The sequence below is a fragment of the Colletotrichum truncatum genome (genome assembly GCF_014235925.2).
Source record: "Colletotrichum truncatum strain CMES1059 chromosome Unknown Contig_0002, whole genome shotgun sequence".
Classification (NCBI taxonomy): domain Eukaryota; kingdom Fungi; phylum Ascomycota; class Sordariomycetes; order Glomerellales; family Glomerellaceae; genus Colletotrichum; species Colletotrichum truncatum.
In genome coordinates, this window is record NW_027222399.1 from 1317308 (window position 1) to 1342326 (window position 25019).

General features: G+C 49.0%; 10 protein-coding genes across 10 annotated transcripts; 4 read left to right on the top strand and 6 right to left on the bottom strand.

Annotated features, from left to right (window-relative positions):
• Nucleotides 1-100: 100 nt before the first annotated feature.
• CTRU02_203318 (DUF1688 domain-containing protein) lies at nucleotides 101-1545 on the bottom strand (the record flags this gene model as incomplete). The annotated part of the gene is made up of 4 exons (XM_036733898.1): nucleotides 101-729; nucleotides 785-958; nucleotides 1012-1333; nucleotides 1390-1545. 4 exons carry the CDS (start codon nucleotides 1543-1545, stop codon nucleotides 101-103), a joined length of 1281 nt encoding a protein of 426 aa, XP_036574371.1.
• Nucleotides 1546-3531: 1986 nt separating this feature from the next.
• On the top strand, nucleotides 3532-4389 carry CTRU02_203319 (cutinase; the record flags this gene model as incomplete). Its single annotated transcript, XM_036733897.1, has 3 exons — nucleotides 3532-3784; nucleotides 3831-4050; nucleotides 4119-4389. The coding sequence occupies 3 exons, from the start codon at nucleotides 3532-3534 to the stop codon at nucleotides 4387-4389; spliced, it is 744 nt and encodes a 247-aa protein (XP_036574370.1).
• Nucleotides 4390-4792: 403 nt separating this feature from the next.
• On the bottom strand, nucleotides 4793-6685 carry CTRU02_203320 (Versicolorin B synthase 2; the record flags this gene model as incomplete). The annotated part of the gene is made up of 2 exons (XM_036733896.1): nucleotides 4793-6391; nucleotides 6458-6685. 2 exons carry the CDS (start codon nucleotides 6683-6685, stop codon nucleotides 4793-4795), a joined length of 1827 nt encoding a protein of 608 aa, XP_036574369.1.
• A 1678-nt stretch (nucleotides 6686-8363) lies between these two features.
• CTRU02_203321 (transposase) lies at nucleotides 8364-9521 on the top strand (the record flags this gene model as incomplete). The annotated part of the gene is made up of 1 exon (XM_036733895.2): nucleotides 8364-9521. One exon carries the CDS (start codon nucleotides 8364-8366, stop codon nucleotides 9519-9521), a length of 1158 nt encoding a protein of 385 aa, XP_036574368.2.
• Nucleotides 9522-9910: 389 nt separating this feature from the next.
• CTRU02_203322 (putative short-chain dehydrogenase) lies at nucleotides 9911-10954 on the bottom strand (the record flags this gene model as incomplete). Its single annotated transcript, XM_036733894.1, has 1 exon — nucleotides 9911-10954. The coding sequence occupies one exon, from the start codon at nucleotides 10952-10954 to the stop codon at nucleotides 9911-9913; it is 1044 nt and encodes a 347-aa protein (XP_036574367.1).
• A 1914-nt stretch (nucleotides 10955-12868) lies between these two features.
• CTRU02_203323 (3-hydroxyacyl-CoA dehydrogenase type-2) lies at nucleotides 12869-13448 on the bottom strand (the record flags this gene model as incomplete). The annotated part of the gene is made up of 3 exons (XM_036733893.1): nucleotides 12869-13021; nucleotides 13086-13356; nucleotides 13411-13448. 3 exons carry the CDS (start codon nucleotides 13446-13448, stop codon nucleotides 12869-12871), a joined length of 462 nt encoding a protein of 153 aa, XP_036574366.1.
• Nucleotides 13449-14156: 708 nt separating this feature from the next.
• CTRU02_203324 (cytochrome p450) lies at nucleotides 14157-15703 on the top strand (the record flags this gene model as incomplete). Its single annotated transcript, XM_070204183.1, has 4 exons — nucleotides 14157-14252; nucleotides 14371-14539; nucleotides 14620-15204; nucleotides 15285-15703. The coding sequence occupies 4 exons, from the start codon at nucleotides 14157-14159 to the stop codon at nucleotides 15701-15703; spliced, it is 1269 nt and encodes a 422-aa protein (XP_070061946.1).
• Nucleotides 15704-16878: 1175 nt separating this feature from the next.
• Nucleotides 16879-19694, top strand: CTRU02_203325 (fungal specific transcription factor domain containing protein; the record flags this gene model as incomplete). The annotated part of the gene is made up of 9 exons (XM_070204184.1): nucleotides 16879-16954; nucleotides 17026-17054; nucleotides 17128-17182; nucleotides 17257-17565; nucleotides 17696-17920; nucleotides 17978-18444; nucleotides 18531-19006; nucleotides 19060-19405; nucleotides 19461-19694. The coding sequence occupies 9 exons, from the start codon at nucleotides 16879-16881 to the stop codon at nucleotides 19692-19694; spliced, it is 2217 nt and encodes a 738-aa protein (XP_070061947.1).
• A 109-nt stretch (nucleotides 19695-19803) lies between these two features.
• CTRU02_203326 (glyoxalase family protein) lies at nucleotides 19804-20235 on the bottom strand (the record flags this gene model as incomplete). The annotated part of the gene is made up of 1 exon (XM_070204185.1): nucleotides 19804-20235. The coding sequence occupies one exon, from the start codon at nucleotides 20233-20235 to the stop codon at nucleotides 19804-19806; it is 432 nt and encodes a 143-aa protein (XP_070061948.1).
• A 912-nt stretch (nucleotides 20236-21147) lies between these two features.
• On the bottom strand, nucleotides 21148-22281 carry CTRU02_203327 (antigenic cell wall; the record flags this gene model as incomplete). Its single annotated transcript, XM_070204186.1, has 3 exons — nucleotides 21148-21609; nucleotides 21665-21842; nucleotides 21902-22281. The coding sequence occupies 3 exons, from the start codon at nucleotides 22279-22281 to the stop codon at nucleotides 21148-21150; spliced, it is 1020 nt and encodes a 339-aa protein (XP_070061949.1).
• Nucleotides 22282-25019: the final 2738 nt, after the last annotated feature.

The window sequence follows — 25019 nt, forward strand, 5'->3', positions numbered from 1 at the left end:
CATGAACGCACAATCAGTTCTTCCGTACACCATACATTATCCACAAGACATCTGCTAACAGTACCAGCCTGCCCCAAAACTTGAGTCTAATTTCGTCTGTTTAGAAAACAGTGCCATCACTCTTGATAAGGATTGGGCTCGACTTCGTTTGCGGTCGACGCTTAGCTGCAACCTCACGTCCAGACTTCCATGACCCGGCCTCGAGCAGTTGCGCCATGCTGAGGTGAACTCCTTCGCCCATGCGGGCTTGAATTTTGCTGTACAGTTTGTCGATCAGTACCAGAGTCATTGCTCTCCATTCGACAATGGCATCGTCTCCCGCGTCAAAAAGTGGCAATTCCCCGCCAGATGCTTTCAGCCCTCGCTCGAGTGTCTCCGGCTTCAAGACCAATACGCCTAGATCGACGAAAAGGCCACCATTGCGATACTCCGGTAAGGCGGTCAGAGAGTCTGCATTGATCCACTCTAGGCCAAGGACCCTCTGGAAAGGGACCATCAAAGAATAGGTGAGCCACTGCGTGAGTTTATGGAAAGGCTGAATACCATCGGCAGGGTCGGAGCTGCCGGACGCTTTCTTAAGGGTGCTCAAAGGCCATGCATCACCTATAGGTGTACCGTTGATGGTGGTTCGATCTTTCGGCCAACAGGGAATGAGAAGAGACTGGAGGGTGTCCCAGAGGAAAAGCACATCAAGTTGAGAGGAGCCGCCGGCCGATTTGATCAGAGTATCTAGGGATTACGTGAGTAACCAGTCATTATGTGAAAACAAGAGGCAGATACTTACCAACGAGGTTTCCTGGACGACCTTCAGGACCGAATACATCTGGATGGGCGAGCAAGGACTGACCCAGGCTTCTGAGAAGGCCCGCACGAGAATCAACTCCCAGCATGGGGTTGCTGTCAGAAACCTGGAAACCGTCTGAGAGAGCACTTGTTTGAAGCTTCTCCAGTCCCTTTCCTGTACATCATAACTCAGCTCACGCTCCACAAGCTCATTACTGTTGCGCTTACCATCGACAACTGGGATAGACCCCGAAGCAGTAAAAGCCAAGGACTTGAACATGTGAAGACTGGCTACCGCAATGCCTTCACTTCGCTCATAAATTTGATCGGTTCCTGGTTCGGTGTATCGCCAGTGGTCACCAGCACCTGCGTCAAGGAGGACAGAGACGAAAAAGAGGTCAATCAAGCGACGGGTCACCTCCGTTTTATCACACCCCTCTTTCTTCCACTCCTCCATGATGTTAGCGACGCGAGGAACACCCCCAACCTCGAAATGTTGCCAGCGTCCATGAGGAGGAATAGTGTCAAATTTATCAGGGCCATAATCACGCTGAGGGAACGGTTTGTGAGTTCAGGGTTCCGTGACGAAGAGGTTTAAAGTCTAACCTTGATAACGGAAGCCACAAAGTCGACGACTTCATCCAATTTATCCTCTCGGACCTCGAAGTGGCTTAAGTTTCCATCTTTGGCAACATTCCCGATGACATTGAAACGATCGCGGACAGCGCGCAAAGAGAGAAGGTACTTGACTTGAGAATCCATCTTTGAATATTCAGACTGGGAGAGCTTTGGGATGTGAGGTCAATGAGGGGTATGGTTGATGCGCAGCTCCCGTGACAGGAGATGTGCAGGGGAACCCCGCACTCATTTATAGCAGCTCCGAAACCACCTAGGCGGTGGACACCTGCAACCATACTACTACCCATGGGGTAAGCCTTATCGGCGTAGAGGACGCTAATGCATGCAAGATATCGGGCGGCTCCAGCCGTTAATCTAGGTACTCCTACTGCACCCTACATCACGGCTTGGAAAACATACATGAAGTCATGTTTCAATGTTGAAACGTCCACTGGCCTTGTAAGCACTTGTGCTTCTGTTTATTTCGAAAAAAGAGATAAGGATTCTATGCTTTGCAATAGTGCATTTCGATCGATGTCATGTATGAAGTTGCCGTCGATATAGACCGTTCGTCGTTCAGATTACGGTGCTGTACAGTACCCCAGGTCACAAGGAAGAGAACATCTGGTGTCTGTGTTCAAGACTTACCTAGCGCAACCATTAGGGAGCTATCCGTCAGTTGAGAAAGGTTTAACGAGCAGACCAAAAGGGCCCACAGTCCCATCTAGTTTGACAGTAGCATTCCATTGAATACCAGCTACTTAGCCAAAGTTGGCCGACATAGCAGGATGGTGTAGACTCGCTTCTCTAAGATACCACTACTGTCGCTGGCTGTCGAAAGGCGAACGAATGAGTTCTCAAGTTCCCTAGTGGGTATATTAGCATCTAGATACTGAAGCTCGGAAATACTTTTGGAGTTGTGCCTGAGTAAGCGAGAGATATCGGCTAGGTAGTGAGTAGGACTCTTGAAGGAGGCTGTCATTACAAGTTAAACGACTTCAACTACCTATGTGACGGGCAACTGGACGGCACATATCTCTCCCAACCACTTTAATCTTCCTTTCTACCGTGGTTCCACACATGCAGGTAAAGTACAAGAGTCTTCCCAAACTTGATAAGATCCCATCTTTCTACGCCCGTATAGGTATCTGGGACCCTAGCATACTTCAAAGCCTGTTCCACCCACATTGCTACCTAAATCTGTGTCCGAGGCTAATGTCACAGCAAGCAATTCAATGTACACTGACCGCATTGTGCCTCTCACATAACATTGGAAGAAGACAAAAGTTGAGATATAAGCAAGGCGAATAAAACTCGCCTGTGATTTACCACGTTAATGGTCGTGGCCTGTGCCCCTCGGCAGCCGGACGGAACTGTCTGGACGGGAAATCCACGTTGCCGAATGTACGCCCGAGATGAAATTGTGGTGAGTTCGTTGGTTAATCAGGGTCGATAATTCATGGCATGAATTTTCCAGAAAGGACTTTTCCCAATGCATTCCAGGCAAAGACACGGAATGGGTCGAGCGGCACCACTTTAAACGATCCGGTGTAGGTTGAGCAAGGACATTCTACTGCCACCGGCTGACGAGCTGGCTACGAGCCTGATTCGCTCACTATGGGGACATCTTCCTAGACCAAGCATTGTTGAATTAAGCATTCATGTCAAAATCCTCGGGTTTGCAAGAACAGTTCTCGTCGCCTGGGGTCCCTTGGTTCTATTTGGAACGACGGCATGAGCATCCCACTCTCTTCTCCGTTCAAAAACGTTGCATTCATGTGATCTTGATACCACCGATACGGCTGCGGATGGATCCTTCGAGTTGATAACACCCTCCTGCCAGCGGCATAGTGCATAGCTACACACCAACTCTGATGGACTTCCGGTAAGTATAAAATGCCGGCCTCGCAGATTTGCCATTTTTGTCCAAATTTCCGTCTCCAGAGGCTCTCACCCTGATGGCCCGCGGCCCCCAATATAAGAACAAAGCTTCCAGCCACGGACTCCGAGTTGGCAGAAGAACACCAAAGGCTGCGGTTGCCACCGAGAACCCTCGGCGAGGACCCTTAAAGCACCGCAAACCACACTTACACTAGGCGTTGCAGCGAATTTCAAACCCCACAGATCCTCATGAAGGCCATTGTCAACATCGCACTCGCTGCTATCGCGGCCTCCAGCCCCTTGTTCCGCGCCGATCACAATGGGCTTGAAATCACAGCGCAGCTCAACAGTCGCGCAACGGGAAGCACATCAAAAGAATTCACCGAGGGCGGTTGTCGTGATGTCATTTTCGTCTTCGCTCGGGGTTCTACAGAGCTCGGAAACATGGTGCGTCCCGCCCCCCCGCCCCCCCGGCTCGGGTGTTTTCTCCCGCTTAAACCCCGTATCCGCCATGCATGGCCCCCATCAGATGGAAGCTGACATCAAAGCGTCACAGGGATCAACTGTTGGCCCCCCAACTTCGGACGGCTTGAAAAAACGTTACGGTGATGACAAGGTCGCAACAGAGGGCGTCGACTACGCTGCCAGTCTGGAGACCAATCTTGCGCCCGGTGGCGCGGATCCATTGGCCGTGGCTGAGATGAAGAGGCTTCTCAATGATGCCACCGAAAAGTGCCCCAAAGCAAAGATCGTCGCCGGAGGTTACAGGTTAGTGTAATCTTGAAGGCTCGAATGGTGAATTTCTTCAAATCAAAGCTAACGCTGTGCTTTAATAGTCAAGGGGCAGCTGTCGCCCATCGAGCAATCGAGAGCCTTTCCGATGCAGTCAAGAAGAGAATAGATGGTGTTGTTACTTATGGCGACACCCAAAAAGCGCAGGACAAGGGACAGATCCCCAATTTTCCCAAAGACAAGGTCAAGATAATTTGCAACGACAGCGACGAGGTTTGTAAAGGAACGCTCGAGATTGAACCTGCGCATCTGGATTACGTGAGGCGTGTTTCCGAAGGTGTTGATTTCCTGGTCGGGAAAATTGGTAACATCTAAGTCATGTCACTTTTTGACTCCCGTTTGGTCATTAAGAATACGAAGTTATGAAAACAAATGATAAATCTATCTAGGATCCTGAATTTGAGTAACAGCTGTTGACTAGGAACATCGAGCGCGATGTACATAACCTGCTTTGACTATATTTCGATGCCCTGAGTAGGTGGTAATGTCCTCGGACCATCAACTTGGCTTCGGGCTATACATAGTCGTAACTCTCATTAAAGAACAAAATCAAATCATCTGTTTGCCTGTTGTCTCAAATACTAAGACTACGCGCCCGACTCCAATGTGTTTCTCGAAGGTGGTGCTTGTACTTTGTACTCCTTGAAACCCTTCGAAGCGCATGCATACCATATATGTTTTAGCCAGACAAGGTCACGAGGTGACCAAACTCATCTTGCTATTTCCTTCCGGTTGTTCTGTCTTCCTTAATGATATCCGCTGCCTTTTCTGCAACCGCATACACAGTGCTTTGGATGTTCCCTAAAGGCTCAATTGGGAAGATGCTAGCATCGACGATACGAAGGTTCTTCGCTCCGTAAACACGCAGCCTCGCATCGACAACGCCGCCCTGCTCTCTTGGCATCATTGCGCAACTGCCCGAAACATGGAAAACGGATATCTGTCGCTGGCGCACGATGTCTTTGGCACTTTCGAGGTCGTCGCCCTTGATTTCCGGCAAACGCTTGCCTCCAGGTTTCAGAAGGTTACCGAATGGTTCGGTTCCCACGATTCGCTCGACGAACTGCACGTTGCGCGCTAGCAGCTCCAGATCTAGCGTGTTTGAGTTGTATCGTGGATCCCAAACCGGGAGCACTTTGTAGTCAGGGCTAGTGATATGAACCGTTCCGCGCGAGAAAGGGTGGTTGAGAATCGTCATGACGGTGATGTAGTTCTCGGGGAGTGAAGGAAGTATATACTCGGCCATGTTTTTGGGATGATCACTAATGGTAATCTGGGATGGAAAAAGAAGATATTCGGTGCTCGGTTCGGTGGATGACTGCACGAGGGATTGCACAATCTTCGCCGAAGGCGAGCTCAGCTGATCTGTGTGATTCGCAAACAGCTGCTTCTTCTCGTCATCGGAAACGATACCATTGGCATCAGCAAGTGGTGTGTAAGCTGCACTGATAATGCTCTGGCCCATTGGGCCCTCGCGGGTCGCTTGGTACTGGCCCACAACAGCATTGAGGATATTTCCATCCCGAAGACCGTCTCCGGACGGAACTCCATCATTGACCTCGAAGCTTTGGCAGACGATGGGATGATCTTGAACGTTCTCGCCTACGTTGGGGTTGTCAATGACAACCGGGATATTGTAAGTATCGAGGAGTTGTTTGCCGCCAACACCAGACAGTTCCAGAAGCTGGGGCGTATGGAATGTGCCAGCAGAAAGTACAACTTCGATTTTGGCCGAAACAGTCTTTTCTTGCCCATCCTTGGCAACAACTTGCACTCCCGTCGCCACAACATCACCATTGGCGGTATCGAAGTTGATCTTTTTGACTACTGCTTCAGTCACCACAACGAGATTCGGCCGCTTCGCAACCTCGGACGTGTAGTATGCGCTGGCTGCATAGCTTCGCGTTTTAGTTTTTGGGTCGATACTGCAAGGATTCTGGAAGGCTCCAAAAGCCTTGCCGCTGCGAGGATCACCCGTTACGCCGAGACCAAGGTTAGCGAAGGTGCCCATCCATGCCGCATTCATGGGATTGTATCCCTCTCCAAAAGACACTTGTAACGGCCCATTTCCACTAAGCGTTGGATCATGGTAATCTAGCCCAACTACGTCCTTTGCAGATTGTGGCGGAGGATGGTCAGTGGCGAACTTGCGGAAATACGGCGCAAGAGAATCGAAATCCCAACCCTCATTGCCAAGCGATCCCCAAGCGTTCATGACGTTCCTCGAAGGATAAAGCATCAACATGAAATTCAAGGCGGAACTTCCACCTAGCATCTTACCCCGAGGCTGGTTGACGCGCCTGTTGTTCAGGTTGGGCTTTTAATCATCAGCGTTGTGAACGACAAATTGCAAGCACCACGAAAGACGGGTTTGAAACCATACCTGGGGAACCGAAGTGAAGTTCCAGTCATACTCGTCCTTCCCGTAGACCCCAGCCACCAAACCTGGTGTCAGAACCAGAGGATTGGTGCTCTGGTCGGCTCCAGCTTCTATTACGAGGACTCGAACATCAGAGTCCTCGCTGAGTCGGGAGGCAACGACTAAGCCAGCTGTCCCGCCGCCAACGATGATGTAGTCGAAGACTGCGTCAAGACCTTGCGATGCTGTCATGATGGACTAATCAATAGTGGTATCCTTCAGTGTAAAAATTACGTCGATGGTTTTCGGAAGTCAAAGCATTTGTAAAGGTTAATCAATAGCCCAGCATCCAATGTGGCCAGGTTGGCTTAGACTTGCCTCCAGTACTTGCTTTCTCCTCATGGGGTAACGTTAAGGTTGTGCATGAAGCTAGCCATTTATGGCGATCTGGGCCGGCGAACCCACAATCCAGCTGTCTGAGTTGTTTGGCATGTTTTGATACGGACCATTTGCTCAAGGACAATCTGTTCCTACCGTTTATCGGTTCCTATGTAAATCACGCATACACGGAAGTATTCTCGCACATAGTGTCGATTCTTGCAATATCTTTCTGGAATTGCACACATTTCAAACTAAAACGTCGGAATAGTGTGCCTTTTGTCCCAGAGTCGTGAACAACGACGGCTCGAGCAAGCATGGAAATCTTTGACATTGAGGACAATAAGGCTTCTCCATGAATTTGACCTGTGCAAATAAGCCGAGCCCAGAGGAGAGATGACTGCCTAAAATACTTCGGCCCAATGGCAACCATTAGCGTGGCATGCGTGGCGTCGACGTGATCTTCACGGAATTCATACTGAGAACAGAGTAGCGCAGGAAACTTGTAAGCAGCAGTGGGTTCGGTTCCACAAAGAAAATACCCACGAAGATCCGCCGCTATTCCTATAAGATCCAATCATGTGGGATAATTTGATCATTTCGAGTTAACGTCGAGCACTTGGTGTGAAGAGTGCAAGGGAAAGGTATTGCTGGTGGACTCAAAATGACAACCAATTCACGAGGCATCATACTGCGATGTAAAAGGGGCCGTTCACAGTCAGGTTTTGTTCGCTTCTTCACTTCTTGGCATATCTGCTATCCCATCGACTGGCAGATGACCTCAAAATCGCCAAGGATTCGAGTTCCCATTTTAGCCCCAATTTTACTCTGCACTACATTGAGTACGTAAAGAATCTAGGATTTATCATCCAATTTACTAGTATCTCCAGAAGTGGCGACTACTTTGAGTGCACGATATTTTGTACTAACGTCGCACACCCACTTCTCGCACACCCCCACATTTCGCACACCCATAAATCGCTCATGTAGAATTTTACCCTCTTCAACATTCTTTAATATCTTCACCACTTTTACAGCGATTATTATAATTCTTTGAATAGTTACTCTTATACGCTTAATGGGCCAGTATACGGAAACAGAAGTCAATCAAGCTCTCAATGCAGTTGCAAGTGGGCAGAGTGTCCGAAAGGCAGCTCATGATGCTGGAATTCCACCATCAACCCTCCAGTCTCGATTAAAGGGTTCACAGGCAAGAAATGTAGCTTTCTCTAGCTTCCAGAAGCTATCTCCAGCACAGGAAAGTCACTTAGCTGAATGGGTGCGTATCCAGGCGGCGTTAGGGCTGCCGCCAACACATCAACAACTCAAGGAATTTGCCCAGCGAATCCTAGACATCAGAGGCACTACCCAGCCACTTGGGAGAAACTGGATTCAGTTCTTTATTAAGAGAAATCCATCAATCAAGGTTCATAGAGCTAGAGCCATCGATTCTAAGCGTGTCAATGGGGCCTCAACTAATGTAATCAGGCAATGGTTTCAACAACTCGCCCTTCCAGAGATCAAGGCGATCAAACCACATCATCGCTATAACATGGATGAAACTGGTATCCTAGAAGGCAGAGGATCAAATGGCTTAGTACTGGGATCATCAGAAAGCTCATCAATGCGAAAAAAACAGCCTGGGTCTCGGGCTTGGACAACTATGCTTGAGTGTGTCTCTGCAACTGGTCAGGCGCTTCCTCCACTTGTTATTTATCGAGGGAAATCGGTTCAACAACAATGGTTTCCTCTTGATATCCATAAACGTGATATTTACAGTGGTTGGAAGTTCACAGCAACTGAGAATGGCTGGACTTCAGACTCTACAGCTGTGGAATGGCTTGAGAACATCTTTATCCCTCTGACTAAGCCTGATCATCCCTCTGAGCAGAGACTATTGATCCTAGACGGTCATGGCAGTCATGAAACAACAGAATTTATGTATCTCTGTTATAAACACAAGATATATCTCCTTTTCCTACCGCCACATACATCCCACGTTCTCCAACCTCTAGACCAAGCAGTCTTTGGGCCTCTCAAGGCGACCTATCAAAAAGAGCTTGGATACCTCATTCAACACAACGATTCTACAGTTGTAGGCAAACGGAACTTTCTTACCTGCTATGGAAAAGCACGCCAGATGGCATTTTCAAGCAAGAATATCAGAAGCGGCTGGAAAGCAACAGGACTATGGCCCATTTCGATAGCTCGACCGCTCATGAGCCCTCTACTGCTTGAGAATGCTTCCAAGCCCTCAAAGCCAGGCTATTCTACGCCTATGAGGGCCTCTGATGGTGGAAAAGACGAAAACTGGGCATCTGCTACATCCATAGTAGCCTGGTCAACGCCCAAGAAGACAGTTGATCTATATGATCAACTTAGCTTATTCAGCAAGTTGGATAAAGATCAGCAAACGCAGCGACTGTTGTTTCGGAAGGTTCAAAAGGGATTTGATGAAAAGGACTATCAATTGGCTACAGCAGAGAAGAAGATTGCAATGTTGGAAGCAGAAGTTGAGGCTGGAATGGTACGGAAGCGGCGTAAGGTCCAAATGAGCCCAAATTCGAAGTTTGCCAACATTGAGGCAATTCACAAAGCCCAAATTGAGGCTGGCGAAATTGAGGATAGCTCAGATGAATCTAGCGAGCCTGAATTACCTATTAAAACTGGCGATAGTATCACAGTTGCAGGAGACGAATCAGACTTATAGTTATGAAGTTGATGAATACCTCATGATGACCCAATTTATGGGTGTGCGAAATGTGGGGGTGTGCGAGAAGTGGGTGTGCGACGTTATGCATGATATGTACTGCAAGTTTTGAGGACATCAGTTAACAAATCTAGTAGCTTACTGAGTCCTGATTGGCTTGACCCCACCCTTGGCAATTTTGAGGTCATCTGCCAGTCGATGGGATAGTCTCCCAAGGAGATGTGATTTTTTTTTTTTTTTTTGATTTCACTACAGTGCTATAACTTATATAAAGTCTGGCCTCTAGTAAGCCTTCGAGCTCTATTGCTTGCCTCCTAGTGCCCCCATTCCGTCACGAGAAGCCGTTTAGTGGCGTATCAGAATATGAGAGATTGGACATGTCAACCCTCTCAATATTCTTCCTCTACACTGACCAGCTTGCAAGACTCCTGCCACAGCAGCGTAGCTTTCTTCTCGTCGTAGGCCCATGGTGCGAAACCCGTGTCGGTTGACATCATGTTGTAGCCGGCGGACGTGGGGTGTGCTTCGACACAGTCACTCAGATACCTGCCACCTCTCCCTTCCCATTCCTTGCTCACAGCGGCGTAGACCGTGGTGGAAGCCCCCTGGGCTGGACTCTTGAGGATACTCATCATCTTGTTGAACAGTTCCTCACCCATTGCCGCCTTCGCCGCTTCCACATCGACGGGCTGCGCGGCGGACATGTTCGTCATGATGGATCCGGGATGCAGAGAGAGCGAGTGGAGGCCCTGGGAGCCGAAGCGCCTCTCGATTTCATTGGAAAAATAAATGTTGGCCGTCTTGGAGTGTCCGTAGGCCACTGACTGCTCAAAGGAACCCTCTTCCTCAAAATTGAAGTCGTGGAACCGGATTTCGCTCGCGCGGTGAGCCATCGATGAGACGGCCACGACGCGGGAGTTGAACTCCGGAGTGGCTGAAGCCAGCAGCGCGGGTCGCAGCAGCTGGAAGAGAAGAAAATGCCCAACGTGATTCGTCCCAAAGTGCGACTCGAATCCGTCAACGGTCTTGGTCTTCTCGTTCTGGATGACGCCGGCGTTGTTAATGAGGATGTTGAGCTTGCCTCCGCTCTTGGCCAAGAAACTCTCGGCGCCTTTGCGCACGGAGTCCAGAGAGTCGAGCGAAAGGACGACAGCCTGAAGCGACCCCTTAGCGGAGAGGTTTGGGGTGTTCGTGATGTCGGCGATGGCCTTATCGCCCTTCTCGTTGCTCCGAACGCCTAGGAAGACATCGGCGCCGGTAGCGTAGAGGGCACGAGCAGTGTCCAATCCAATGCCTTGGTTCGCGCCGGTGACGAAGACTGTTTTGCCAGCCAGCTTTCCGACGAGGTTTTCATCTTCGATGATTTGGAGGGCCGTGGGGCGGGCGTCACCCGGGCCTTGGGGGTTCTGATGGGCTGCGGCGTAACGAGACATAGTGCTGAGGGCTCTCTGCAAAATATCGAAGCGGCAACGTTGGTAATTTTTTATTCTAAGTTTGGATTACGTATAAAATGGTAGTGAGGTCGATTGAGATGGATGAAGTGACTCGGATCCCGTTTTTATAATTCTGGAGATGACAACATAACAGATTTGATTCACAGAGTAGACGTGCGAAGTATCTCGCCGCATGATTTCCAGTCGTTGCTCACATTTCTCATTCAACTCCGCTGGACCATGCCGTCGGCGCATGAAGCCCACTTGTTGGAGCGCAGAAAGATGGCTCGGAGTTCTAGAGGCACGATCATACGCGGAGTGCCTTTGCTCGCATGGGGTTTGCGCCAACATCCCAGGTTGTGTCTGGCATCGAGGCGGAAATTCATCTGGCGGACTTTGATGTCAAGAAAAGCTACTCGCAATGAGTCTTCGGGCGCCCAAAACGAACCGTGGCCGATGGCACAGACAATGGTTCAAGCTGGGCATGTGGGCTCCCTCCCCCTCTCCGTGTCTGACCAGGCTAGCTCTTGAAGACTTTGTCTCTCGAAATCTATCTTCACCGTTCAGCATTGACTGCAAGCACAAACACTAACGTCAACAAATGTTAGTGAATGGGCGACAGAATTGCAATGCTCGTCAGAAGTGCTAGTGCCAGCACTTTGCTGTCATTTGGTGGGCTCCTTGTTGCGTGTCACCCAAATCCCAAGCCATCCCATACAACACTCCATACCAGGAACCTCCAGCGAGAGATTTTGCGGAAACCGCATGTAATGTCGCTATCGTCTAGCGCTGACGGAACCACGATCTGGGACAGACGGAGATATCCGTCGGTGCTTTTCTTGCACAGCTACATGGCGGAAAGGCCCTTTAACGAGAAGGATACCACTAGAGGGAGCCTGTGAAACCAATTTCAAACTCCGCAACTTAATGGACCTGCTTTGATTTAGTACTACCGCGTAGAAACTGTGCAATGTGGCTGACTAAGGAGCGTCTAACGACATGCGGCAGTGAATAGTGTGAGTTGATCGAATCTCAATCGCATTGTCTTCGGGTAGGTTTTTCCTCATCGGGCCCTTGCGGCCAATAATCGCGGGACCCACTTCGGTGTCCCCGCTCCGCCCGGCAGCCCCCCGCCGCACCACGACTTTAGCAGGGGATCCCGGTGGAGGTAAAGGCGCTTCCATGCGCGCGGACGGAAGAGGTGGGTTCTCTCCACTCAACATTGACTACACAGAACCTATGGACCTTTACAGCCATGCAAAGGAGGTCACTGAGGAGTAGCAGCATGAGCGGCAGTAAGCCTTACCCAAGCAAGCTGACTGGCATTCTTTCTTATCTAAACTACCACCGGCTTATGATTGCTATGGAGGGTCATCAGCTCACCCGGCTTCACACGAATACGGTCCTCGGCCAAGAATGATAGTTGGTATTTCCATTCCTTGAGAGTCTGTGTCTTTCTACGCGGTTTATCTGACTCTAAACTACTCATTTCTCAAGATTGCGCCACCTCTGTCTCATCCCCATAAGCTACGGTGTTCTGACTGCTAAGCTGTGAGATGTTTCGTCTTCTTTTTCAGAAAACCTTGGGCAGCCTAGCCCCGCCATCAAGCCGGATCACTTCACCGTTTAACATGGTATTCCCAATCACCTCCTTCACAAGCCTAGCAAACTCTCCCGGCTGTCCTGCCCGTTGAGGAAACTCCATGGCCCCGGTCAGTAGCTCGCGGTCTTGTGGTCGCATGGGGGCAGTCATGCCTGTCTCAAATAAATATGGGGCAATCGTCACCACCCGTATTCCGTGTTGGCCAAGATCTCGGGCCATTGGCAGTGTCATTGATACAACTGCCCCCTTACTGCCCGAGTAGACGACCAAGCCAGATTGCCCTTCGAAAGCTGCAGAGCTGGCTACCATGATTACAACACCCGCTCTCCATCACGCCCCTCTGGGGACACACTGGCTAGATGAGGCAGGAGTTGACGGATGGGATCGAGGGTGCCGCGTAGATTGACATTCAGAACGGTCTCAATATGCTCGTACGAGCAGGGTACGCGCTCTGCATCTAGCAGCTAAAATCAAATTAGCCTCCTTTCCCGGGAGAGACCCCTTGTATGACAAGAGGAGTGATGTGACGTTGAGTTTCCTTGCCACGCACGAATGGCCAATGCCAGCAGCAGTAATGATGCCGCCAATCGGCTTGCCGGCCTCCTTGGCCCAGTCTACGGCAGCCTTGATGGCATTGGTGACACTTTGCGTGATGTTAATATCGCAATGCAAGAATTTCATAGAAGTTCCAAGTTCTGTGGCCGCAGAGGCGCCGAGATCGCTGTTGGTGTCGATAACGGCAGCATTGCCTCCGTTAAGGATGACCATGTTGACGCAACCGCGACCAATTCCGGAGGCGCTGTAATGTCAGCTAGGTAATGAGGACACAGGCTGTATCTATCAACTGACTTACCCGCCCGTAACAATAAAAGTACGTCCCTCAATCTTCATGACTGCTTGTTGAGATTCGCAAAATGGTTATGTTTAACAGAAAAGAGTACAAGTATAATCTGATAGAGGACGCTATACATAAGCAGACAGTTGGGGCGAGATACATGCCGGAAATCCGGCGTTCAGCGCCCCATCACCCAACGATATCATTGCTCAGGAGCAGGATATCGGCGGAGCGGATCGATCAAAGAACCCGGCCCAGCATTCCATGCAAGGTCCGCTCCGCAAGCAAGGTTTGTCAGTTCCAGAATGATACCCCCCTTTTCCGCAGGGGAGAGAAAGCTGCGAATGTTGGAATTGATGGGTGAAGCTATAAGTAATAGGGACTGAGATTGTCGTTCATGAGAGTTTCTTAGAAGGTTATGCCAATCAGCAAAATAAACAAACTCTCACGCCATGGAAAACCTTCGACAGCTTATCGCACTTACACCTAACGGGATTTTCCAACCATTCTCATTGGGTTGGTTTCACTTTTCAGCTGGTACATCCGCGATGGCAAACCGTTCTCTGGATTCAAGCTTGTCGGCAAAGAGCCCGGTGAATGATCCAACAACGCGGCGTTGAAGAGGTGGCAAGATGAGCCCATCACACTTATCAAAGAAGGCTTCAAAACAGTACGCGCGTCAAGGGCCCCTCGAACTTGAGCAACGGCCAAGTTTCGCGTCAATCTAATTATTTTTGCAGACAGAAGGACAGCCTTTCCAAGTGATGACAGATTCAGGTCCTTTGATCATGATTTCTCTGCATTTGGCCGATGAAATACGCAACGATCCCCGTTTGACCTTCGCTGGATTCCTTGAGCGCGTGAGTTGAGTCTCCATGAAGAGCTCCCGGTGCTTAATCCTAGAAAGAAAAGAAGACATAAAACAACCATCCCATTTGTATTTCGCTCTCAGACTGACATCGGCTTTGTTATTCCAGCAAAAAACTGACGAACTTTCCTGGGCTTGACGCTCTACACCTCAGTGCCAAGGAAGAAATCATTCAGGAAACGATCCGAAAACACCTAAACCAGGCACTAGGAGCATTGACACAACGACTCTCTGACGAGGCGGCAGCGGTCTTGGGCGAATGTTTACCAATGGGAAACGGTAAGAACCCCTCCAAAGGCCATGATTGTTGAGACTTGGTGGAAAAATCATTTGATAACGAATGCTCGTGATGGTAGGAGAGTGGCAACAGGTCCAATTTTACATGACCGCAGCTCAGGCTGCGGCACGACTGTCAGCACTGGTTTTTCTTGGCGATGAGCTCTGCCATGACCCGGAATGGATAGACATCTCCATTTCATTCACAGGCGTTGCGTTACACTCGGCGAATATACTAAGGACTTGGCCAGCGATCTTGCGGCCGTTTGTTCAATACTTCCTTCCGGAACTTTGGTACATCAAGGGTCTGACCAAGAAAGCCCGTGCTATCATCCTGCCCGAGTTGGAGAGGAGGAGAGCGGCTCGATCAGCATCTACGAAACCGCAAGATTCACTTTCCTGGTTGGATGAAGTCCGTGGAGATCGAGATTTCGACGTTGTCAAGGGCCAGCTTTTCCTGACTTTTGCTGCTATCCACACCACATCTTCCGTTCTGACGGCACTTTTGTATGATCTTATTAACAACCCTGAGTATTTTGACCTTCTTAGAGAAGAGATTGCTCAAGTCCTTCGAGAGGATGGGGGCTGGAAGAAGACAAGCTTGTATAAGATGAAGCTCATGGACAGTTGCATGAAGGAAAGCCAGCGCTTGAACATTCTTGGACATCGTGAGTGGCATGCTGTTCATTTTGTTTCTTTTGGCAAAATTATCAAAACAGAAACAATCGCTCACAATATGAACATCCAGATATGATAAACCGCCGCGTCGAAGCCCCCATTACTCTGTCTAACGGCATACGCTTGGCTAAAGGTGTCCATATTGGCGTCCCCGCCTATCATATGCGCGACCCGGAGGTCATAGGCGACAACCCGGACAAGTTCGACGGCCACCGGTTCTTACGCATGCGCCAACAGCCAGGACAAGAAAACAAGTGGCAATTCGTCACCACGAGCCCGCAATTCCTTAGCTTTGGACACGGGCGACATGCTTGCCCGGGGCGCTTTTTCGCCAGTAACGAGATCAAGATTATTCTTTGTCATCTGATTATGAAATACGACTGGACGTACGAGAACGAGCCGCCCCGAAGTGCTGACGAGCACCGATTCGTACCTAACCCACAGACGGTTATTTCGTACAGACAGAGAGTGCCGGAGATACAACTGTAAATTCTCGCAGAACGAATTTGCGGAGCGAGCTTCAGTGGTATTTGGAAGTAGTGAGGAGCAAATTGCTGCAACGTCTTGGAGCCCCCCCCGAACGCTAGACTACTACGCGAGGTAGAATTTGGACCTCTGGTAGCGACCCGCCAATTACCGTACGACAGGTAGCCCCAATATCTTTCTAGTCTTTCACCATGTATTTCCTTGACATTTACCATAGAAAATAGAACATTTCTCGCTCATGTCCGATGTATCTGGTCATCTTCCGGAACAGACAGAGCCCGAAGTGCCTCGCCATCTATTGTGACGGCAGGTTGCAGCAGTCTTCATCACGTCCAGTCCTCCTGCACATGGGCGTTGTTATTGAGGCAAGTTGCTGGAGTTTTCTAGCGAATGACTTCGGCGACAGCGATACTCAAATACTAGAGGCAACTAGTTGCTGCGTAAGAATGTTTGGATTGGTTTTCTGTGACCCTATAGCCGAGACATTTGTAGCCAACCAAATAGCATGGTTTGTTAGCACCTCGGCTTTCTACAATTGTGACTACTGAATGGGTACCAACAATCATTCAAGTTACAAAGTTGGTAGCAAAGGTAGCTATGACATATAGAGGCGATAAGATACCTTTTGTATTCCTTCCATGAGGGGTAAAAAGTGGATGAGAAATTAGAAACGATGTACCTGACGTCTTTGAGCACTCGAGGGGACAATGCCTAGCAACAGTGACACAAGTGTTAAATTTCGTCTTTTTTTTTTTTTTTTTCCCTTTGATATTTCTTTGTGAAAAAAGAAAATATACCAGAGTTTTATGCAAAGTCGACTCGGCGCTTTCTCAACTCAACGCTTTGGTGAAGTAGAGAACGGCAAGGCGAATCTCCTATTGGCAACTTTGTTCGAGTCGATGCTTCATTCACCGTCAGTGCGATCGATGTCTTGGAAATCCTCGGCGAAAGTGTAGGGCCCCGAAGATCGGTAAAATATTACCGGATTGGGAAGATCGGTGCCGAGGCCAAGTCCGATTCGCGTAGCTGCAGGTTCCTTTGTGCTTCTAAAGCCACGACTATCCCCGCCACTAATGCCGAGATTGAAGCTGGCAGACACCTTTTGCCATCAACATTTCCTCGTGACTCTTTTTCCGGTTCATCTCATTGAAGGAGAAAATTACTGCAATCGACCAAGAATGGCCAGCATCGCGTCCGGTTTAAGGACCCATAAATCCTGCGATGCCTGCACTAGTCGCAAGGTCCGCTGTTCTGGTAAGGTGCCTATGGGAACTTATCCAGATATTGCGAGCCAAGATGCAAACTGACATTCGACCCCCTGCCAGGCTCGCCGGGCCCATGTAATAATTGCCAGGTAAGCTTACTTCCATAGTTGCATGGCATTGGTCTGCTTTTGGCCGAGTTGGTAATGCTAACATGTCACCCAGCGACGGAAGACTGAGTGTATCTTCGGCGTAAGAAAACTGGGTCGCAAAGCAAATGGTAAGAGTTTTGAGCCACTTCTCTTCGGGGGTTCGAAACTACATATAGTCGCTAACCATGATATTTTCAAAAAGTCATGAAAAAGTTCATGGCTATGAATAATGTACCTGAAACAGCAGGCAATCCAAACGCAAGCTCGCAGAACTGCACAGTCTCTGTCCTAGATTTTGCAGCATCTCCTTGTCCAAGGCCAGGACAATCGACAGCCTCAGACACGGATCCCACCCCTCCATCAACAAGCTCCGAAGCCGGACGGCCCGTACCTTATCGTATTCCAGATCTTTATGTGGATCGAGTCCTTGAACGCGCCGATGAAAGCTGTAGATCGCCGAAAGGCAGGGCTGCCAGTCCCAAGTTTATCAAGGTAAGTGGTGTCCTCAACGAGACATCGCCAGGCTATTTTTGACATAGGCACCCATTATAAAAGGGACATGGTATACTTGGTGAGTATCATAAGCCATCGCAGCATTGTTGGTCTATGAACGCAGTCATTGCTAACAACGCCGTCGTCAGGTGGTCAAAACAGCCTTAGCTTCTTTTCCGAACACCGGTTGAAGTCTCTATCATTACGCCTTGGCCACGATAGAGTACGAGACTTAGTTGGACGTGTCTCCGCCGATATCAATCGGCATTTGAGAACCGCCACGAGGTTTAGTTCCAATATTTCTTCTCACCAGGGAAGTAGAACGCCTCCGTCATGCCTACAAGATAAATCTCGCGTGGCTAAATGGATAAAATGTATTGCTTACTCCACGGCGAGCTTCGACGCTCATTACGGAAGCTAACATCCAGCAGTGTACTTTGAGTGTGTCCATCCTCGGTTACCTTTTCTAGATCAAGCCGCTTTCGAAGCAACCGCCGCAAGTCAAAACCAGCCAAATGTGGTGCCGAGAAGCAAGTCCTGGACTGCTTTGTACCACACAATATTGGCTTTCGGTAGTCAGTATGATGGAGGTGGTAGCTTTGAGCCAGAAAAGGGAGAGTCTTGGGAACTTTTCTCCGTTGCCTTGGCTAATTTTACTGATCTGATGCTTCTCCCCGACTCACTCACAACTTTACAAGCTCTTACAGCGATGGCGATCTACACTCTCGGCGTGTCTAGTTTCGGCTTGGACCAAGTAATCATGTCGGAAGCCGTGAGGAGAGCCCAGAATCTGGCAGATGCGAAGTTCAACGGTCACGCAACGAATGCGTATAGAAAGACATTTTGGGTTCTGTATTCGTTGGAAAAGCTCATCACTTTTCAACTTGGTAAAACCTCTGTGAGTATTACTTGAGAAGAGCGTTTGCAGTTGCTGGCACCTCGTATCTGTTACATCATTATCCCTATCCACTAACTGTTCAAAAGCTTTTCAATGACTCTCACATTTCTTGCCCTATCCCCCCGGCACCAGAGTCCAGTTACGGCGGCTTCAACTGGTTTGTCGCCCTAATCCGTCACGCCCGCCTCTTGTCTCGCGCGTCCACCTATTTGTTTTCCGTCGGTGCTTCAGGAAACTCTGACGAATATTATTTGGATGTAATCGATCAATTGAACGAGGAACTCGAGGGATGGAGAGCCTCCTTACCTGACAACGGCTTCAAACCGGGCGGGCTCATCAAACCGAGCGAGATTGCTAGCTCTATCCTGGCTCAAGAAATAGCAGTCATTATGCATTTCTGTTATCACAACTTCCTCCAAACTATTTCAAGGATGATTCTCCGTTATTTGCCTTCTTCTCACGTATCCAGACGAGAGGCCGCGTTTGACACAGTTGAGAAATCTTCCCAATCTCTTCTTGAACTAACCTCGCTTATTCACATAGCGCCATACACACCCTCATGGTATGTTTTGCCCTCCCAATTCGTCTTCGAAGCTAAGATATATTTGCTGGTAGGATGGTCATAGGTATACCAATGGTTGGGTTTTTCGTGCTGTTCGACATTGTAATCCACAATCCTCGCCAGAGGCAGGCGATTTCTCACCTAGCTCTGCTTGATGCAGCAGCTGACTACTACGATCGGTTGGAATACATGTCCAACGGTCTTATTCCAGGCTCACTAATGAGGGAGTTTGCGCAAATCGCCCGGGTTTATGTCAACGAGGTTAATGGCCAAAGCCCCAGCCCGCAGCAACTATGCTCGAACGCTTCGCAAGCGCTATTCACCCAACCTTACTGGTCCTTGCCCCATGAGGACATCCAGAACATTACCGCCATGGATATGACTGCTGACTTATCGGAGGTGCGATGGTACTCCATTCCAGCTACGTTGCATGCAAACTAACAGGTTATCACAGATGAACCTCACCGGAGAATCAGGAACACCTGGAAAAGCAGATCCTATGGATATAGAAGGTCTACCCATACAGCCGAACGTCATCATGGGTACTGAATTAATGAATCTATTTGGGTATTGGCATTCCGATATGGACCCCTTCTTCTACCATGCTATGGATGGGAACAACAACCTATTCCAAACAGGTCTGCAATCAGATGAGCATCTTGCGCCAGATCATCACGGGGGTGTCTAGAAATCCGGAAGTGTCATACACCAATACGGTCATGACGACACAAACTAGAACCAAAGAAACAAGGATCTGGGGATACCCATATTTAGTAAACAGTCTGATTATCTCTATATCATTCCGGTCCTGGATTTCCACCTTCCAAGAACTTGAAAAAGGTCAGGCGATTACCGTCAACATCCTTGATAGTGAACTGCCGATACCCCCAGGGTGTATCGTGAATTTCTTTGACTACTTCCGCCGTGCCCCTTTCGACCACAGACTTGTAGAAGGTATCTAGACCAAGCGTCCCCAGAGCAATTAGTGCTCCTCCAGAGGCAAATTCGTCTGGCTCGCATCTGAAGAAGTAGATGTTGGCCGCAGCTCTATCGCCTGTGTAAACAGAACAGAAATTGAGCCGAGAGTTGGGGTCGTCTTCGTTATCCGACTGAGTTCCGCCCAGGGTAAATCCCAGATCCTCTGTGTAGAACTTGACTGTGGCCGCAATATCCCGCGAGCTAAGTGCCGGGATAATCTTCCACGCCGATCCGATGCCTGTTGCAGCCATTGGATGAGGCTCTATGTGGGGAGGCGCAGACAACTTTAAACGGTTCTGGTTTATGATGTGTGAGTTGTTGACGCTGGACGTGGCGCCAAGTTGGGCTTGACCTAGGACCTACCCTGAGTACGCGGAATAGACGGGCTTATAATATCCTTGCACCGCCGCTGACCAACCCAACGCTTGAGTTCAGACTGTTTAGGTGAATTTAGACACTGAAAGCCAGAAAGGTTTTACTGAGGTATGTGTCACGCGGGGGAGAAGAGGAGGAAAAGGGCGGTGAAAACAAAGTCTAAATCGGATCACCGGCACTGCGAGTTTCAGATGACTTGGCCAAATCGAGATGGAACGGAAGTATCATTGGCGCAGGCTGGCTTTCCCGTTCACTTTCTTTTTTTTTTTTTTTTCGTTTTCTTATCTTCTTGGCTTTTCATCTCCCCTCCTCACCCCTCATTTTTATACGTAACTTATTGGTGACGTAGGGTAGCAATATTGGAGAGAGGGGGAAGTATTATACCGAAGATCAGGTGATCGCAACTCAAAGCTGTTACGTGCTATGCATCGCTACTAACCAATCTGATCTTTATTGCATTACAGTATGTTGAGAAAAATAATCCTATGGAGGAGTCAATCGAGCAAGCGATCATGTAGTGGCTCGAAAATAACATATCCCTTATTATATGATTACATCTAGCTTACTAGCGGTCTTTCAGAGACGTATTGAGCTTTAATAAGAGGATGGCACATAACGGTAATTCATAAGTCGTGAGTTTGTTTATCTTTGGTAGGTATTGGCTATATACGGATTCGTAGACTCATTTCCGCCTTTCATCATCGATATTCATGGTGATTCTGCATGTTCATTAAAAAAGAAAAAAAATAGAACAAAGCTCTCGCTCAAAAAGACTCATACTTGATATCTTAGATAACTCCATAACGACGCAAGACCGCCAAGACTAACGGCGGAACACCACGAAGGTCATTCTCATCGGGTCCAAGTCGCGAGAGATCATCGTCCCGAATTCCTGCCATGGTCGCCTCAATCGCTCTGTTTGCCTGCGCAGTGTCCGCCGAGTTGATATCCGCAGTTGCGGCTTCAGCATTGGGAAAATTGGTTACGGGAAACGGGATCGCGTCAGATTGCACTGCGATGTCCGGTTGCGGGCCTGGCCCTATCATTACCGCTCTGTCGTTGTCGCCGATTCCAAGAGCTCTAGCAACACCCGCAAGAAGATCTGAAAGCGCGGGCACGGCCTTGGTTGGGATTTTTATCTTGCCGCCGCGTCCTTTGAACTCGTCGACTGAAGCGGAAAAGTTCCCCTGGATTTGGTCATTGACCTGCGTGGCGATGGGCTGGAGGCTCTTGTCAAGGGCTTTGGTGAACTGTGTCTCTGTCAGCCCCAATAATCTCAAGTCGGGACAGAGTTTAATCGCTTACGGCACTGCCTAGATCAGAAGCCTTATCTTGCTGGATAACAAGTGAGTCTCGGATGAGACTCCTGACGTCTAGAAGCTTGAAGCCGGCCTTGTCAAATTCCTTGCGCTTGCCTTGGAGATTCGTCAGGAGGTTGGTAATCTCGGGTTGAAGGTTTAGGAACTGGGTCCCGATCTGCAACCTGGAAAGGGAATCAGCAAAACCGGAGCATGAAACAGCGACTGGGAGTAATAGACGTACGATTGATTCGCTGGGAGCGGATTAGTGGCCTCGGCGGTTTTCGTCCCGAGGTCGATGGTTTTCCCCAACTCGACCACGGCTTCGTTAACTTTCAGCAAGCCAGTTAAGCCTTTAATGCCTCCCCCTTTGAAAGGCACGACAGATTCGTTGGCGTTGGCGACTTTGGTCCGGAGATCCGCAATACGGGTTTGCAGAGCTGCTGCTCCTCCTCCCATGGCGGGTTCCTTGTCTCCCTTTCCTTTGCAACCCTTCTTCCCTTCGCAACGGTCACCTTTACCTCTACCACCGCGACCCCTAGCCTGTTCTATAGGCATAGCCACCTGTGCAGATACCACACTGAACAGGCATAGAAGAAATGGGACGATTATATAGAGTCTCATTTTGGTGGATCGTTGGTCTGGAAAATAAGATCAGTTTGGAGGGGTTTACTGTAGCTGCGATAGGTATCCGGAAACTGATGGGCTTGTCCTTTTTCAGAATTCCAAAGCGGAAGGGTCGGATGGGTCACCATGTAAATAGTCAGTTCGAGACTTTCCAACAGCCGTGACACCGAGGCATCGAGAGCAACGTCGGCAAACCCGTTGATCGAACAGGGGCCAAGGGCAGAATACGATAAACATCCTTGAAAGCCAACATTCGCGAAGGCGCCGAAGTCGAAAGAATAAGGATTTGGATTTCAGACAGCTAATTTCCTTGGGTTGGGCGGACACTCACTCCCAGCGCGGCGGGCCAGGGTCGGGCCTGACGACACGCGGGGTTCAGTATGTTAGCACAAAACTCTCCAGACAACCCCATAACCAGGCACACATAACAAGCATATCGCTGCCGTGCCCCATGGGGCAGCTTTGCATTCCACGAACGGTTAGGTGCTGAGGCCCCCTCATGAAACGCTGCCTACCGAAACACAATCTGGGTCGTCATAGACCGTTACGTTTCTTGGGACTTCCTGGGATTTTCGCAAGTTATGCTCCTAAAGTCGTCACCCCCGGATGGGGCCATCTCATAACCCCACCGCTATGCTGGGAATAACCTGTAGTAAGGGTGTGCTAAGAATAAGAGCCGCAGAAGAGATGACCTCCAGTATGTTTCTAAACGAGTGCCGTAGAAGCTACTCGCCAAACGTTTGAACCGCCTACTTGGAGCGATAAAAGGATGTAAGAGATGACCGCAGCGAGTTTAAGACGTCGCTTTCGCTTTAGAGCGCTCAGGTGATACCGGATGCCTCTCTTAGATCGGTGCTTACTTCTACGTCACCCGATGAAAAGTAATACACGCATCGGATGATGAGCGTCCCCAGCTATGCATCGCCCAAAGAGTTATCGATTACTCTATTAAGAGCCCCTCTTTCAGGGTTCTTGTAGGTGAGTAAAGACGGACGAGCCCATGGCAATGCTTAAATCAGGAGTCATTCGGGAAAATACGACTTGATTCCGTCAGTACGGTCACGAGGTCCGTGATTTCGGGGTTCACTAACATCATCGAAGAACTGATCCACGCTGTTGGACCCTTAGCCCGATCTTTCTCTACATGCAGCCGGACATGGCAATACGATAGCGGTAACCAAACCCGAATTTACCGATCGCATATCTCCCTTAATTCACGTCTGTCAGCTGAGACGTCTTCCTCGGGGTCCCTCGGAATGCCGCGCCCGCGACGATTGTTGGCCACCCATCTTTGCTTCCGATGATGCGAATTTTTTCGCATTTCAAATCGTCTCCTTCGATTCCATGTCTTCCGATTTGCAAGAGAGGGATCGCTCATTAGCAACGTGATGAGAAAATAGCAAGCGCAGACGTGGACGTTCCAGTGGTCTTAGGTTCGTGCTCAAATACTGTCAGCAGAGTGTACCAATTTTGCCAACGATCATCACGTTCTTGATAACACAATTCATTTAATCGAACTTTTCCTGATCGAGAGCTCAGGAGGCCTTTCTGACGTATTCAGGTGTTTGACTTCAGCCCTGGAGATCCAAGGCGACCTTCATCTGAAGTACCTCGGTCGTGATACATTTAACGTATGAGACTTTTTTCTTCATTTAATCGACAGTGGAAAAAGGCTATCGATAGGGAGATGCTATTTTGCTCATGTAGAATGTTTAAGAGCCCGGAATTAGTTTAAGATGGCTGCGGTAAGTCCGACATGGAATTTAGAAGCCTGGCTTGGACTGGGCATTGTTTCAAGCTCGGGAGGGAAGCCCTCGACAACTTGAGCAAAAGACAACCAAAGACGTTTCCGAGAAATATGAAGCGGAAATTCTCACTAAAGGTGATTCGAAAAGCCTTGTGAATTGTAAAGAAACTTCAGCGGGTGCTCACTGAAGTCTTCCTAATGAGTGAGGCGGACATTAACCAAGAGTGTTGCAACTCTATACGGCCTATTTCCCATCTTGCAAGAAGCTAAACAGATACTATAAATAAGTGGGCTAAACTCTGTTAGCACGAAGGGACTTTGGACGGCCGCCATCCTTACACCCTTTATATCACCGTCAGCAGTGCCATACAACTTCGGGCGAGGCCTGTCAGAAAAATCAGTAGCCCCATTTGGAGAGGCACTACCACGAGGGTCCTGAAGGCGCGAATTCATATGTGCTTGTTTTCATACGAAGTTGAACAAGTGAGGGTACACTAAATGGTTGTTTGCAGCATTTCTTTATCAACATTTCTTTGGATGTAGTTGCCAGAAAGATAATTCTATGCTACACGCTTTTTGATAGATCCGCTTTTTCGAGCAGCGAGGCGTAATCTTCCCTGTATGGTGGTTGGCTGGTTTTCATATGGCTTACAAACCACCTAACGATTGTCTTGTCAATTTCCTTTCGAGCTCTTCCAGAGTGCTTTCAGTGTGTCTTTTGACAATCTCATCTCTCTCACCAACACGAAGGGTAAAAACCTCGAACGTGATGAGCTCGCTAGGCTTGAGAATGAACTTAAGGTAGATTAACCGCATGAACGGCTAAGAGGTGGCGAAGTCGTCTTCATTTTAGTGCATACCAGTTCCACCAACTCGAACGCTTTCGTTGTAAGTCAAAAGCAAAGCATCACGGACGCTTTTGATGGGTCATTTATAGATGTTGAACGACTAAGAAGTGCTCGTAGCAACTCGACAGCAGGTAATGTTT